The sequence below is a fragment of the Manacus vitellinus genome, unplaced genomic scaffold, assembly GCF_001715985.3.
Source record: "Manacus vitellinus isolate BGI_N305 unplaced genomic scaffold, ASM171598v3 scaffold_9_pilon, whole genome shotgun sequence".
Taxonomy (NCBI): Eukaryota; Metazoa; Chordata; class Aves; order Passeriformes; family Pipridae; genus Manacus; species Manacus vitellinus.
Genome location: NW_021940917.1, coordinates 13,541,232 through 13,557,745, shown reverse-complemented (window position 1 = coordinate 13,557,745; position 16,514 = coordinate 13,541,232). Strand labels below are relative to the sequence as shown.

General features: G+C 41.0%; 1 protein-coding gene across 1 annotated transcript in view; it reads left to right on the top strand.

Moving 5' to 3' along the window:
* Positions 1 to 16,126, top strand: part of DGKQ (diacylglycerol kinase theta) — a 94,165-nt gene extending 78,039 nt beyond the window's left edge. The window contains exons 20-23 of the mRNA XM_029965450.1: positions 3,294 to 3,440; positions 5,003 to 5,114; positions 6,292 to 6,444; positions 7,600 to 16,126. Coding sequence (XP_029821310.1) covers positions 3,294 to 3,440; positions 5,003 to 5,114; positions 6,292 to 6,444; positions 7,600 to 7,698 — 511 coding nt within the window. The 3' untranslated portion in view covers positions 7,699 to 16,126. The remainder of the gene's footprint in view (positions 1 to 3,293; positions 3,441 to 5,002; positions 5,115 to 6,291; positions 6,445 to 7,599) is intronic.
* Positions 16,127 to 16,514: the final 388 nt, after the last annotated feature.

The following is a 16,514-nucleotide window of genomic DNA, read 5'->3' as shown; positions in this document are numbered from 1 at the left end:
CCTCCAGCTGGTTATGAGTGTAATGATGTGTAATCCCACCTGTCTTGCCATGTTCTGTCTGTCATTACAGGCATTGCTCATGGTGTTTTTCTTAAAAACTGAATAACACAAGATATTGTTTCTATGGTTACTATTAGGCACTGGTTTGCATTTTCAGTCAACTGCATTAAAGACATCATAGGTAGTAAAATCAGGCAATAAGTTAGTGTGTGGCAGTGCCTGTTCTAGTATATGAAACTTTTCTAGATTTTCTTTTGCAGTTAATATAATGTAAGAGTTATCTTCATTCTTTCTTCAGAATAAACTCCTCTGTGTTTGCAAAGCAACAGTACTTAAAAGATATGTCCTTTTCTTATTGCCACTGCATATAAGGGTTATACTTTGATTTCTATTGTCCTATGTGCTTTTCATCCCTGTAATCTTTATCTCAGTCAGTCCCAGTGTGCAGCACCTGCAGCTCAGTGGGCAGTGACTTGGTACCATTCTTGAAGGGCTTGTGGGAAAGAAGAAATGATTCCCCCTTCCCCTCCCTCAAATCTGAAGGGCTATATATTTCTGGAAAAGAAATATGAAATAATTATTGAAACTGAGGTACGTTTTCACAGAAGGCAAACAGCTTGTGCAGGTTAACAGTGCTGACACATGATGTTTACCTTTGACTGCCTGTGACAATGACTGTTAGAAGGGCTGGCTTTTCACTTTCCCATGGTAAGCAAGTGCACAGTCTTGTCAGCATTATTAGCGCTTTTTTAAAATTATTTTTAGTAAATTAACTAAAAAGGGTATCCGATGCAGCAGCTGCTGGCATGTGAACTGGCTGCTCCTGAGTGCAGAACAGGAAGTTTCAGGTTGTGGCAGCAGAAATTCCAGGTAGTCCTTGGAAGAAATACGGGCTTGAGTGCTCTTGTGAAGCAAGACCTTAAAATGGAAAATGTCCCAAAAGCTGTGTGCTCTCTTGCCTCACTCAGTGGAGTCTCTTTATGTGCTCAGGCTAGCAGCTCAAAGTGCAGTGATGACTTCCCTGTGGGAATTTAATGCTGAACTTGCATTGCAGGGCAGATAAAAATAGTGTATGTTGTGACAGTGATGGTTTTTGCATTGCTGAGTGCCAAGCTGTGTGAGTTCTTTTCACAGTGTAAAATTTAATGATCAGGACATCTGCCTTCATTCACAGAATCACAGAATGGGTCAGGCTGGAAAAGACCACCTGGTGCAAAAGACCACCAGGTCATCTGGTCCAACCTCCCTGCTCAAGCAGGGTCATCCCAGAGCAAATGGCACAGGATTGTGTACGGACAGTTCCTGAATGTCTCCAGTGAGGGAAACTGCACAACCTCTCTGGGCAACCTGTTCCAGTGCAAGGTCACTCACACAGTTAAGAAGTTCCTCCTCATATTCAGGTGGAACTTGCAGTGCAGTAGTTTCTGCCTGTTGCCTCTTGTCCTATTGCTTGGGACCACCAAGAAGAGCCTGAGTCCATCCTCTTCACACCCAGCCTTCAGATACTTACACACATAGATGAGGTCCCCGTCAGTCATCTCTTTTCAAGGCTAAACAGGCCAAGCTCTCTCAGCCTTTCTTCATAAGAGAGTTGCTCCAGTCCCCTGATCATCTTTATTATCCTCCACTGGACAGGAGCTCCTGTCTCTCTTGTGCTGAGGAGCCCAGAACTGGATCTCAGCACTCCCAGTGTGGCCTCTCCAGGGCTGAATAGAGGGACAGGATCACCTCCCTCGACCTGCTGGCAAGGCTCTTCCTAAGGTACCCCAGGATACAATTGGCCTTGTTGGCCACAAGGGCACACTGCTGGCTCATGGACAGCTTGTTGTCCACCAGGACCCCCAGGTCCTTCTCCACAGAGCTGCTCTCCAGGCCTGTACTAGTGCATGGGGTTATTCCTCCTCAAGTACAGGACCCTGAACCTGCCTTTGTTGAATTTCAGACAGTTCCACTCTGCCCGACTCTCCAACCTGTCAATATCCTTCTGAAGGGCTGCACAGCCCTCTGGGGTATCAGCCACTCCTCCAACCTTTGTGTCAGCAGTGAAGGCATCTACCCCTTCATCCAAGTCATTCCCACTGGAGCAGTCTTTAGGATGGCCTATCACAGAAGAGGCCACATCTTGTTTCTGCCATCCAAAATGGCAGGAGAGAATATTCTGCACAATTTAATGCACGTTTAGAAATGGTTTACAGTTGTTTTAGACCAGTGTTCTGCAGTTAGGGCACTGTGTTGTATTCTTTCAGTTTCTGCTGGCTTTCTGCTTCACGCAATGAAAATTAATACTCCTTGGGGATATTTAAAGTATTATGTTTCCTAGTGATATTCCAGTATTTTTCATTTGTATCCAAATTAGACAAAACCTTTCTTAGCATAGACACGTGTTACTGTCTTGTCTGGAGGAGAGGTGTATGTTAAATGGTGTTACATGAGGTACCTTTAATTCAGTGCTATTTAAAACTGTTAGGACACAGGACTAATTATTCCCAATATAATACTTTAAAATAACTGAAAAAGTCTCTGAAGAGTTGACTAGAACCTGCATGCTAAACTGTCTGTCTTCCCCATTTGAATATCTACAGTATTTAGACATAATGCTAGAGAGATTTTGCAGAGTTGGATTCCAATGACACCCATGTGCTAGTAGGGTCAAATAATGAAAATTTATGCTTCTTATTTTAAGGTTGCCCTGAAGACCATATATCCAAACGTTTCCATTATAGAAGAAAATAGTCTGTGTGTTTAACTATCATTTGTTTATGGTATTCTTAAAATATTTTGCCATAAAAATCCTCATCTTTTTAATTCTAAAATTAGAGATGTTAGAGCTCTGTCACAAATTAACATTCCTAAGCCTGTTTTAAGTTTCTGCAGCTAAGTATATTTCAAATTAATGAGCAAAGATTATAAAATGTTTTTGTGCCATAAGTGTTCTAGCATTGCATGAGAAAACACTTTAAAATGTGTCCTGAAGACCTCTAAAAATATAATCTTCCAACCCAGAAGTTTACATTTCAAAGAGGCATTGCATTCAGGCAATGCTTTAAAAGGGATGATTTTTCTGTAATAAAATTTCACAATCTCCACATGCTTCGACAGCGCAATCATCTCTTAAGTAAAAGGTATATAAAGTAGCAGTTCATGGCTTATGCTTTGTTTCTGCAGTAAAGCTAGAAGAATTTGAAGAGGATGCTAATTGAAAAAGTCTTTAAACATACCTGCTAGAGGACAGTACAAGAAGAGTGGTATGCTGGGCCTCACTTTTTATTTACAAGATACTTGTCTGCTCCTAGGTTTCACAACAAAGGAGTTTACGTGAAAGTTGGGCTGCAGAAGATAAGTCATACTAGAAACCTCCACAAGGACATAAAGCTGCAAGTGGACCAGCACGAGGTGGAGTTACCAAGTATAGAAGGACTCATTTTTATTAATATACCCAGGTAAAAAGGAGAGGAAGGATCCCTTGTGGAGGCATGCCTGGCTGTATGTGTGGAATTGCTGCTTGGTATTTGAACATCAAATGTCAGATGGTTAGATAAAATGTTAAACGGTTTAGATCAGTAGGTGTGTTACTGGTATTTTTGATTACTGCATGACTCGCTGGCTTTGCAACTATGTGTAAAGAGCTAGTTTTTAATACTATTTTGACATTGGTTTTGTGATTCATTGAAACTCACAATTTCATTCCACATAAAGGTGACGTTTTTATGATAATAAGGTTATACCATCCTGTTTTCCCAGTGCAAACCCCATACATTTGCTATTTCTTCTCTGTCCTAGCAGTAATTTGGAATAATTTCCCCACCAAAGGTCTTCAGAATTCTTTTGGCACAGTTTCCTAGCAAAACATGGCTTTTTAGGCATGGCTCTAGGCCTATGACTTCTGTCCACTGTCATCTTCCCCTGTCCCTCCACTGTTTGAATAGTTGACTGGATTTCACAGTGAAGGCCAGACAGAATTCAACTGTCAAACACTGCCCAGGTCATACAGGCAGCTGGTCAATGTACATGGAGTCTGTGATGCTGCCTGGGTAGCTGTTGAAAACCCTCAGTTCAGCTACCTTTTGTGGGGTTGTGGGTGCTGCCCTGATAGCTGCAGGGAGCTAGACTTACTGCCATGGAAGAAAGGAAGCCATATCTGCAGAATTCTGGCTTCCTTAGATGTACTGTTGGTGGAGGAAGGTTTTTTGTTTGCACAAAACCAGCAGGTAATTAGTGCTGCCATACTATTATTTTTCAAGTACCCTCTTACCTTAAGCAGCCCGTATCTCTTTGCATTTTAGTCTGAAAATTTCAACTTTTTATTCAAATACGTAGTTTTACGTATGTGTATACACACCTGTGCACATACACATACACAAATATACATTGCACATGAGAACTGTGTGGAAGAAAAAAATCACAATTAGTGACAAGCAGTCCGTGCACAAAAACAATAAGCGAGTGATTTGAGTGAGGAGGGTCAGTATTGCACAGAAAGGAACATGGTGTTTAATTGTTAGAAGCATGTCAGAGGATTGAAGTGCATGAATACCTGCTAACAGCTGCAAGTGAGTTTGGCCAGGTACAAGAATAAAAACTTCTTACTTGTTTTAGCTTTAGTTTCTGTTCAGTAGCTTCTGTGAATATTGTCAAGACCAGTAAGAGCTATGTTAAGTTCTTAAGCCTTGAAAGGTGAGGGTTAGTGAAGCTGTAACCTGTATTTCCCAGCAAACTGAAACTATTCAGAATGACTTTCTTCTTACTTACATTTTTTTTCTTTCCAGTGGAAACTATTTACTTCACTCCTTCTTTTACCACCAAAAGATCTTATCAGAACTCTTCCAGATTTTAGGAAAAACAGTTGCTGTTTTCACAACGCAGGAACTGCAATCCCTCCAGCTGATGAGGGGAGCAGAGTGTCTGGCTTTGGAAGCCTGTCAAACCAGCCACCCCAGCAGGGCAGCAGGGAGGGTGCCCTGAGGCAGGGGTGGGTGGTGACTGTGGTGTGTTCTCCTCACAGCTGGGGCTCTGGAGCCGATCTCTGGGGCTCTGACAGCGATAATCGCTTCGAGAAGCCGCGCATCGACGACGGCCTGCTGGAAGTTGTTGGTGTGACTGGCGTCGTTCACATGGTAAGCTGGCATCCCAGTAGGCACAGAGGAAGCACACATTCTTTCAGACAGGCTCATTTCTGTAACAAACAGTGCGTTGCAAGTGCGTAGTCCTAAAAATGATGCCTCTTCGTTAAGGTTGGATAAGAGGTAACAGGAGTGTGAAGAACTTGTTAAAAGCAGGTGGGGCAATGCTTCATAACTCGACTAGACTTTGAACCAAGTCCAGAAACTTACATGCATACATATATATTAAATGCATATATATGTATGTATTGTAGAATGCACTTGCTTTCTCGTAACATGGTGTCAGAACCAAACAGTTCATGGGATGAAAACAAGATCTTACTCTAATACTACAAAAACATGCACTCTTCACCTAGTGTATTTGCAAAAAAATCTTGTTGTACCTCATTACAATCAGGGTGGAGATTCTTTCTAGACAGGTGGCTTTATAATTTTCTGCCACAGGGTTTCCAGCCCCTGTTGCTGAGAATCTGGTGCTAGCTGCTCTTGATCTGAATGCTACGTGAAGCAGATGGTGTGCCATTCTGCAAACAATATTATGACTCAGCTTATGGAACTTTAATTCTTTGAGGTATGACATATTATGTAGCAGGCCATACAGTGGCCTGCTACTGGTAACACAGTCCTGTACAACGGCAGGTTATTTTTGTCTTTTATTCGTATTTTTTTTACTATTTAAAGAAATCTGCTGCTGAAAAAGTATATGCGATCAGGTAACTAGAGATAACTAATCTATAAAACAACCAAAAACTGAAAGGTGAGCACTTAAAATTTTGTGCAGCTCCATCTTTGGTGTTGGCCAACTTTACCATTTTTTGATTTAGATCTTTTAAAAGACACTGAAGAAGTATTTTGGTAGAGATCCTTAAATCTTCCATGAAAGCAGAAGCAGCAAGGAGTGTACCTGTTGCTTTGGAGTACAAACAACTTCTCTGTGGAAGTTGTTTTGCCTCCAGCAGCCTGCAGGGGTGTCCAAGTTCTGCACTAACTGACATAATTAATGCTAGGGCACTAAAGGCATCCTGTGCAGATTTTGCCGAAGAAGTTCTTTTACTTGAAACTTAGAATGTCAGGTGAGAGTAAGATACTATCCACCCAGTTTAATCACAGCTAGTATTTGTGCTTCTTGTTAATTGGGGTCATAGATATCCTGGCTTTTACTTCCTAACAGGGTCAAGTCCAAGGTGGTTTTCGATCAGGAATCCGCATAGCCCAAGGCTCATATTTTCGTGTAACACTCCTTAAGCCAATTCCAGTTCAAGTTGATGGAGAGCCCTGGATTCAGGCCCCTGGCCAGATTATAATTTCTGCTGCAGGACCAAAGGTACTGGCTGTAGGTCTCTCTTAGCAAGATGACTTTGTTCCTCTACTGGATGTTATCATATTATCTTGCTTGTCTGTTGTGTTCTGGTGCTCAACCTTAAAGGAGCTAGTCAGCACATGTGGTAACTGTTGGATAAATACACAGTAGTTCCTACAGAATGTATTTTGAGGGGTCTTTCCAGCGGCTGAGATGAGGCTTGTGTTAAAAAAATAGTCCCTGAGCTTCAGCCTAGTGACTTAATTTTTTCCTCTGTATTGAGATTTCCAGGCAGTGTTGCTTGCCTTGAAGCAGGTCACAGCTATAAGGACCATGATAGTACTGCAGTGTGCAAAGTAGGCATCAGTTTGCTGGAGAAGGGAAGGTTTGTCACAGAGTAGCAAAGGAGAAAAATGAATGATGGATGAGCAGGGTCTGCAAAAAAAGAAACTTTGGAGTAATCAGTGGCTGTTTTTCCTTGATATCTCAATGTATGTAAAAGGAAGACAGTATCAGCTGCCTAAGAATTTAGCTTCTCTATTGACTTTGAAGTTGTGAAATAAACATTTTGCAGTAGTTGACTGTGGTGCACACCAGTCTACACATTTGCCTGCTACTTTAAGAATGCCTTTTCAACTTGCAGAAATCTGTTGCTGCAGTCTTGACAGTCTCAGAGAATTGTAGCTCTCCTGGAAGAGCTACCAGGACAATGGTCCTTGCAGAAGGAAAATGGCTGAAAGAGAGGGTCAGATCTCAAAGTTTCAGAATATGTTAAACTTTATTCTTTTCCTGAGAAGAAGGGGGGGGAATGCAAAGAAAGAGGGAGAACAAACCTAACTTGCCCTTCAGTGAGAAACATTTCTTATCTTTCTATCAAGTTAGTGACTAGTACTGTTATCTGTATGTATGTGTATGTATATGAGTGTACAGGAATATATATATATGCACATACATACATATACATCTATATGCATACATATAACGTGTGTGTATATGTTTTTGTAAAAAAAACAGTTAATCTTGTAGCTTTATAAGGATAGATGCATGAGATAGTTGTGTATTTAAATGTTTTTCTGTGGCAGTTCCAGCATTTTGCTTGGTTATTAGTTAGTTGCCTTAGATCAGCTTATTGTTTACTACAGGCCTTTTAATACTCTCTTTTAAAATTTTCAATTTTAGGTCCATATGTTGAAAAAATCCAAGCAGAAACAGAAAAAAACTGGAAGCCTGAGAGAGATGAAAGTGGATAGCATGTCAGTCTCTGAAGGAGGACGCTAAGTGGAGACCTGTGTTCAGAAGTGATGCAGCACACCTACTGTAGATACCAAGCTGGTTCGGTAAAACCAAGTGCAGACAACTCCTGAAGAGTGTTGCCTACGAGCGTGCCTTTCATTACATTTTGACAGTACTGGGTTCTACTTTGTCTTTCAAAGATAGTGCCTCATTGTCACAAATATCATGTAACACTTGTCTCATCTGAAATGTTTACTTTGGGTTGCTTTTCAATAAGCCATTTCCATTTTCCAGCCAAACAGAGATTCCAAGATGCTGAGATTTCTGCATCTGCCTTCGCAAAGACTCCTCCCCTCCTTCTAGCTCCTTCTTAAAATCATTCCATAGATAAATTTTGGTGAGTTGTTCCATAATTGAAAATGTGTTCCTTTAAATTAATGTTCGCAATAGCGTCCTAACCAAAAGAAGGCAAAGACTTGAGCTGCTGAGAACTTGGATCAGTCCAAATAGCACAGCTGAAACAGTACTACCGTAAAGAGAAAAACACAAAACACAGGAGAGATTATTTCTATAAAAGGAGCCCAGTGCACTGGAAAGAGAGAAAGTACTAGAACAGCTGAGTCAAAATATTTCAGAGAGTTTACTTCAACAGTACTTGGGCAGTATGAATGAAGGGGAAACAACCTGTAGAACAATTTTTCAGATGCAACTTAGTTTCTCATTAGTCAGCCAAAGCCTGTTTTAGAAGGCATTTGAATTTCAGCAGCTACAACGCTAACGTAAAAAAGAAATAAGAATACCCAAGACAGTATTATGGTATACCAGTTTTTTTCTGTCACTGAAACCATTATCTTTGACACCAGAGTTTTCTTCTTGTCTTTAATTGTGCTGTTTCTTTTTCATGAATTTGTCACAGTTGGACTATTATATAACAGCAAGCTCAGAGACTAAAAGAATCATCACTAATTAGTGTAAAAGAAGTACCACTTAGTGTTAAGTGAATTAGAACAGTCATCTGTTAGAGATGAAGTACAGCATAGCTTCTCTGAGGAGCCTTGGGCAGTGTTGAAGCCTGTGGTGTGCATGTAACATGCTGTAGGCTTCAAATAACTGGGAATGCAAGAGCCATCATGAAAATTCACTTACCTGTTTAGGCTTCTTTATTAGGGAGGGTTCAGAGCATACTGAAATCTGAAACCATGACACCACTGAAAGCTCAACAAAACTGATATTTATTACCAAGAGGTGGCCAACAAAACAAACAAACCCAAAAGTGAAGAAGGAGGAGAGAAATAAGCCCCCAGCACAACCTCCCCAGTTACCCAGCTGTTGCCCATAAAGTTATCTTGCCGACCTAGCGTGCCTATAATTACCCATTGCAGAATCTGCATCCTTGGAGAGTCAGTAAGTTCACAAATTGGCAGGCGTCCCCGCCAAAAGGCAACATTATCCTTGATGTGAAGCTTGCTGCCCTCCAAGAAAGAGCTTTCTGCTTTTATACAATTAACTGAGTGACTTCAGCCTAGGCAGGTGTGGCCAGCACTGCCCAGCCAGAGGCCCCCAGTCCCACCCCTTGTGATGCAAGTGATATCTCGTCTGCACATGCATGGCTTTCCCCGCGCCTGCGCACTGCCCCCGGGGGATCTCTTCCAAATGAGTCTAGAGGTTTACTTCATACCCATAGTCTTCAGTTTCTCCTTCGAGCAACCTTGGAGGACGATCAGCCAAATCATAAAATAGCAATTAAATATAGTTTATACAAGAACTTTCTCCAAGGACGAAGTTTCCGTTTTATCAGTGCTTTTTTTCTCATAACTTGTCAGGGAAAGAACAAAACTTTTACAGGTGGCTGGGCCAAACGTGGACCAAAAGTATCAGCGTAATTAACCCCTGATACAGCTTCTCAAGTCCTCGATGGTGTTGTTGGTGTTGTTATCAGGTGTGGGCCCAGGGATGCAGTGGCTGTCTTTTTTCACTTGGATGAGGGTGTGCTCTTCAGATGCTCTGCATTTATTCATCTGCTGAAGGTGTGGAGATCTGGTACTCCTTTTACAGCTTCGTGCTAGAGACTGGCGCTGGAGCAGGTGTGCTGGTCCTGCCATGCACATGTATCTGCTGTCCATGGCTCATGGTCATGTTGTTCTTCACTCATCTCTGCTGGGCTCATCTCACCTTCGTTCTCCAGGGACTGAACCTTTCACCTTGGGTCATCATCATACTCAAGGGGCCCTGTGAGCCACTTGTGGGCAGGGGGTGGGGCCTGCATTATTTTACCACTTGTATCTGCTGCTTGGAGCTACTTAAGCCATGTTGCCTAGAGCCCACTCAGCCAGACAGTGGGCTTACTTGTCCTCTGTTGCACAGTAATAACTAATTCAGCTATGGGTGGCATGAATTCATCACCCAAGTGTCAGCTTTAGGAGCATTCCTCCTGCCAGTGTGTCTAGAAAAACATCTCCAGCTGCTTCAGGGGACTTAAATTTAACTTTTAAATATGCAAAAGCCATTTTCTGATGGAGCCAGTTACGTGCTGAGGCAGTTCTTACTGGGTCTTGTTGATGAGTCTGTACTCTAAGCACTTGGCCAACTTTAGCAACACCTGTGCTTTCTACTTTCCAGTCGTGGTGCAGACAAAGGTGTGAATGTGGGTGCTACAAGAGAGTCATCTATAGCAACAGAATGATACAGCTAAAGCTATAGAGACAAAACAGCCATGGAAAAATGGAAGGTGCCTGCAGCCTCTCCTTCCTATCTAGTGATTCTGTCTGTTCTTATGTTCTGGTAGAGATGCAATTGGAGGACTGACTCCTGTTTTCAGTGAAACCTCTTCTTAATTGTTTAAATTCTTGATTTAATTTCAGGGATGTTCTTCAGGTACCACAGTGTGGACTACAACTTAACTTTTATTTGACATGCAAACTGGATTCGTGCTATGAGGGAGATAGTTTGGATAGTACAGAGCTAAAATCCTTGTCTTCCTGATCATTAAACACGGGGTTGTCTGCTTCAGACCCTGGGCATGAAGGATCAGCTGGAGCTCTTCTGGCATCCTGGTACCAGCAATACAAGTAGGAGGAATGAAGTGTTGTATTTGAGGGTATGCACTCCCTGGATGAATCTCACAAATTAGAGAGGAAATCTGAAATAGAATGCTGCTTCATAATTGTCCAGAAAGACAGAGAAAATGCTTTGTATCCTTGGGGCAGCAGAAAGAATGCATGGTCTTACTTTCCAGTTGCTGACGGTAACAGAAAGGAAAACTTGACTTTTTGTTACAGAAAATGTGCATAAATTTTAAGATTGCTGGTGCTGTCTTCTGCAACCCAAGTAAATAAACCTGTCTTATTATTTTCCAGACATATATAACCCTTCAGCATGTAGCTGACACTGTTTCAAGTTTTTGGCTTGTTAAGGACCTGACTGTCTCTCCCTTTTGCTCAGTATCTGTTTTCTGAAATAACACGAAACTCGCAGATCACAGTATTTTAATCAGAGGTCCCCTTAGTGTGGCGTGTCCTTCCCGGGAGATTTTCCATCCCTGGAACTCTGTACAAGCCTGTCTCGGGGTAGCATCATGGAAGCAGTGTGACACTGAAGTATGAATGTATTCTTTTTGCAACTTCCAGAGGAGATCCTGGCGGAGGACAACGTGGCATATTAATATAATATGTAAATTAATTACACGGACCCAGCTAGCTTGGTTGGGGGTTCTGAGCCAAATCCACTTTATTCAAATGAAACAACACCTTATATATGTGGGTTCAAAGTAACACAAGACTCCCTTGACCCATCACCATGGGTTTCTCACTGCCCATGTGTGGGAGTACTTCGGGACTTTATTTCCCAGGACGCCTCATCCAGCATCCTTCCTGTAACCCGACTCCTACAGGACAAGAAGTCTCTGAGTTATGTTTTTCTTTCTCTTTCTTTTTTTTTTTTTTTCCAGAAAGCAACTGCCATTTTGTTTGAGTAGATGAGTGCCACACTGGAATGAAAATGTATCTTAAGAAAAAGGCACTTGGCATCTAAGATCTTTATGCACTGTAAAGTGATGTTTATTGTGTTTTGATGCCAAAATAGATTCCTGGGCAGTTGAGATAGGAAACCCCCTGTAAAACTTTTAAAAAGAGAAACTCACTCTTTAGCCCCTCTATTAAGATGATGTTCCATTTTCAGGTTCTGTAAAGGCCAGTGTATCAAGAATATTTTTTTCTCCTTTTTTTTTTTTACATTTTCATCACACACAGTGTCTGAGAAGGCCTAGTATTGTCTTGTGTAGTATGTAAGACTTGAATGAAAGAGGGAGATAACTCTTTGCAGTTAATGCAAAACATTTAGACTCGGTCTTTACATTGAACAAAACAATGCAGTATAATTTTCATGGCAGTGAGCAGATAGATGAGTCTCCATACTGACTCTTAGAGTAACATTGTATGAGAACCTAGTGGTCACAGGCCAAGTACTTTAAATAATGCAGTAGCAATGGTGGTGGGGAAGAGGCTCAGTTTAGTTAAGACAGGTGTTAATGAATGTGAGGGACACAGGACCAGGAGCTGTAGCTGTAGACAGGCTCATTGCTATCCTGAGTACACACTCCTTCATTCTCTCTCCATTGTCCTTGCCTGTAAATCATGGCAGGCACGGATAGCACAACTAGCATCCCTCCTGCTGAGATACACTCTCCTGACCTTTTACTAGTGTCCTACTTAAGCTTTGCCAGCGCTGGGGAGAAAAGGGTCCTGAAAATCGTGGTTCCTTTGAAATAGCCCAATATCACATAGGAGAGAAGGTGATCAGTTGGTTAAAATCTGTTCTGATGGGTAAACAAACCTCTGCCTTGAACTGGGAGAACTGAAATTCAAAAGCTCATCCCTGAGATACAGGTGCTACTTAGAATATTTGCTGCTTTTTTTCCCCTGTGGCTTTTACCCTTGATTTGTATAATTTAAATTGCTGGTGTTTTCACTGCATTGATTTTTAAATGAAACTGTCATTTTGCCAAAAACTGTTTATGTATGTGTATATATGTGCGTGTACATACATGCATATACATACATGTGCACACACCCTTTGAAAATACGCCTTATTGTATTTCCTTCCACAGTGCCTAATTGTACAGCTTTTGCTCCGTTACAACATTCTGATAGCACTCACTTCTGGATCTTTCTCTCACCAGTTTTGGACAGGAGGCAGGACTTGCGCTTTCCAACAAGACACGTGATGGCAATACAGTGAAAAACACAACTGTGTTTAGAGTACAGTCTCTGTGCATGTACAGTTTGAGCTCCTCTTGCTCTTTCTAGATTTTAATCAAGTCTTTGTGTGTCTAAAATCAGTGGCAATGGCTATTGTAGCATTTTAAAATATAGAAAAAGCTGAGCATAGTCCACTGCAAGACTTAACTAAGGAACAAAACTAACTGAACTGTTCTAGACAATTGTTTGTTAATCTTCACGGTTACCCTCTTACAAGTATTGTACAGATTTCGTTTCTTTAAAGAGCAAATAACGCACTTGTTTTGAGTACCAGCTGTTTGAATTGCTAAGTATTTATGTGTGCATGTGACTCTGTAGCAGTCTCTTGACATATAAACGTGTCATTATCAAATGAAGCCTCATTTTGTGGGAGGAGAAGGCAAGTGGAGCTGTTGTGACACTTAAAAGGGCTTATGTTGAAGACACGGCAGATTTAGCTGCATATGTATTTGATAATGTGCTGAGCAGGTATGCTCTGTGCTGCATAGCCTCTGGTCCATATTCCAGCACTTTGTGATAACAGGGGTGCATTGGAGTTGTGCCCTTGAGAGACCTGGCAGAAGATACTCTTTCATTCTGCACCCCATACCCCTTCCTCACAACCTTCAGTGTAACTGTACATCTTCTGCTAGGCTGCCCTCTTGCCCTTCAGGCCTAGCTCTGTACAGAAACTGGTACTAAAGGCATGAGCCCGTGATGGTAAATGTGCATGGTGAGTGGGGGAATGGAGTTCCTGCTCTAAAACACTGCTTTGTTGATGGGCTTAGACTATTTTTTAATTTCTGCTTCAGCTTCTACTTTAGCCATTTAACAGCTGTGCAGTAAAGGCTCAGCAACTACTGAACTACCTTGAATTCATGGTGATTACGTTGCCTCATTTTCAGGCTTTGATCTTATATGCACAGTGCACATGTAACTTCATTACACTTTTTGCACTTACTAGAAACTACACGTTAGATAGGCTTAGGCTGTGACAAAATCACAATGTTTGTACTTTTTGTATAAATATGGGGATGATTCTACAGATACAAAGATGCACTTTCAGGTAGCAACGAAAACAAGTTTGTAGAATGCAATTGTTAAGGAGTTTCTCTGACTGCAGTGTTCCTGATCCCCATCCATATCTAATACTGTGTTCTTCTTGAAAGCCTTTTTGGGAATGAGAGATGGCTTCTTCCTCCCATCGCAGTATGTATTTACAGCTGACTGAAAGTTCATGTATGCTTTTGAGCAAATTGGCTGCTATTCTAAGTTTTAGGTTTTAAGTAACGTTCAAGCTTAATTTATAATGTCAATATTTACTGATTTGACATTTAGTTGCAGGAGAGATCCAGCTCAAAGCCTTCATTCCTTTTGCTATTTAATGTTTTTGGGGATTTTTTTTTTTAAACAATGTAGCTTTTTTATGTGTGGAGTGCAGTGAAATGAATGCAAATTACTGATCTTAACCTGCAGTTAGAGCAGCAGTTTCAATGTTTACAGGACAGTGACTATTGATTGTAAATGCATACGTGTTCACTGAAGCAGTGCACTCTGTGTGTTTTGGAAGCATTGTTTCTGCTTACCATATGTCACTTTGGAGAGATTTAAGTGCAGATTATGACTTTTCTGCCATGGACTCACAGGACAGAATTTCTACTGATAATGTTGTACTGAACATGTTTTCTGAAAAAGTGACTTTTTTTTTGGTGAAGATAATTTATGAGAATGTTTTATAAGCAGATCAGTGTTCTTGTAAAAGTTGGTCTGAAGTCTTGAAATAAATGTGTGTAGATATTAAAGACCTATCCCAAAGCAAATAATTTTTTAATAGGGCACTGTTAGTGGTGTAGTTACCCCTCAGAGCTCTCCTAGCAGCACACCCACTTAGTGTGTCACTGTGCACTGCTCAAGTGTGTTATTTAGGGGACAACTTGATTTCAGAAGATGTGGCTTCATTTATATTGTGTGTATCACCTGCTATGCCTCTGGCAGCAACTCCTAATATAAACATCAGCTCTACAAGGCAGAACTTCTCCCCAAATGGATCAGGTTGAAGAGCAGAGAGCCTGCCCTTGTGCTTGACTGCAGGAAGGTTACAGGTCTGGTGACTGGCACTTACAGTCCTCTCTCTCACTGTCACACAGTGTTCCACATGAGCCCTTTTGCTTTCTGAAGGTGGGCAGGCAGGCACAAACCAGGAGTGCCTGAGTCAAACTGCTAGCAGTTTGGCTCACCATGGCACCCATTTCCTAGTGCTGCTGGTCTTGCCAAATCGAGTAGCAGGAGGTGCTTGAAGAATTACTGAGTATTTATTGTGTAATTTTAGGTGCATATAAAGCCTTCACTGCTATTTTAAAGCACAATTCGGGGATCTGTAGCATAGCAATAGCTGTACAACTCCAGCATTCCAAACATGCCCAAAGCAAGTTATCCTTGTGATAGTTTAATTAGCAATGGTGTAGCTAGTAGCAATCAATACCTTGAAGCTGCAAGTTCTGATTACTGGAAGAGAACATCTCTGCTTTGAATGCAAAGCATCAGAGTTTGCTATAGATTTCAGTGTCCTTCCTACTTATGAACAACCTATGACATCTTAATTCAAACTGTGGCTTCACTATTGCTTAAATAACTGTTTTTCACCTCTGACTATTTAAATTATCCAAATTCATGCAGTTGTATGAATGTTGTTTTATTATCAGGATACTCTTAAGGTGTCTCATAGCATTTCTTGTGAATGTTCTAATACATTGGTAATAAATCATCTTGGCCCAATAAACAAATGTAAGATGACAAGTTAGTGTCTAGTGCTTGTTCTTTGTGCACCTGCCTAATTCTCAGAATAAAAAGCGCCTAAGCATAAGCATTAAAGTGGTTGAAAACACATTGTGTGCCTCAAACCAGTAATGCATTATCACACATGTTTACTTGTGGATTGGTCTCAGAAACTGGCTTTGAGTGATGTAGCTTGTTTCTCAATGCCTGCCTTGCAAATGAGACATGTCACCATATTGTGGTAACTTGTCTACAAATAACATACCTGGTGTAATAATTAGTTTTTGAAAGAGTAATTTATAAAAGGTGGACTTTTCTCTTATATTTAAACATCTGTTTGTCCTTGGGTTCTGTTCTTAGAGCAATTCTGTATATATTTTGCAATATGTGTTTTGTGTTTGACTGTACATTTTGCACCAATTTGAAATTCTGTATTCTAAATATAATTTACAAGTTCCCAGAGATCTGTAACTAGACTTTGTCTGTGAAAAATACAACATCTCTTCTGCCCCGGATGTTTTTGAAGTAGTCATGCTTTGAAAATAGTGAAATACACTTACGCAGAGACAAACATACTTTGTCTCAGCTGCACACTGCTTTTATAGGAACTCTCTAGCCTTGCTGGTTGAGATTGGGTCATGCCCTGTGAAAGGGTGGCTGTGTTCTAAAAGTGTGATTTCATATGTTTTCATTTTGAGACGACACCTACACACTGAGTTTGAACCCTGCAACATTCAAGCATCCCTAGAACCCTTATTTTTGTGAATAGCACTTACTGTAACTGGTAGAGTCTTTCTGCAATAGCACCATAGTGTGTTAAGCATTTCTGGTGTTTTGAGTTACTTTAATGAT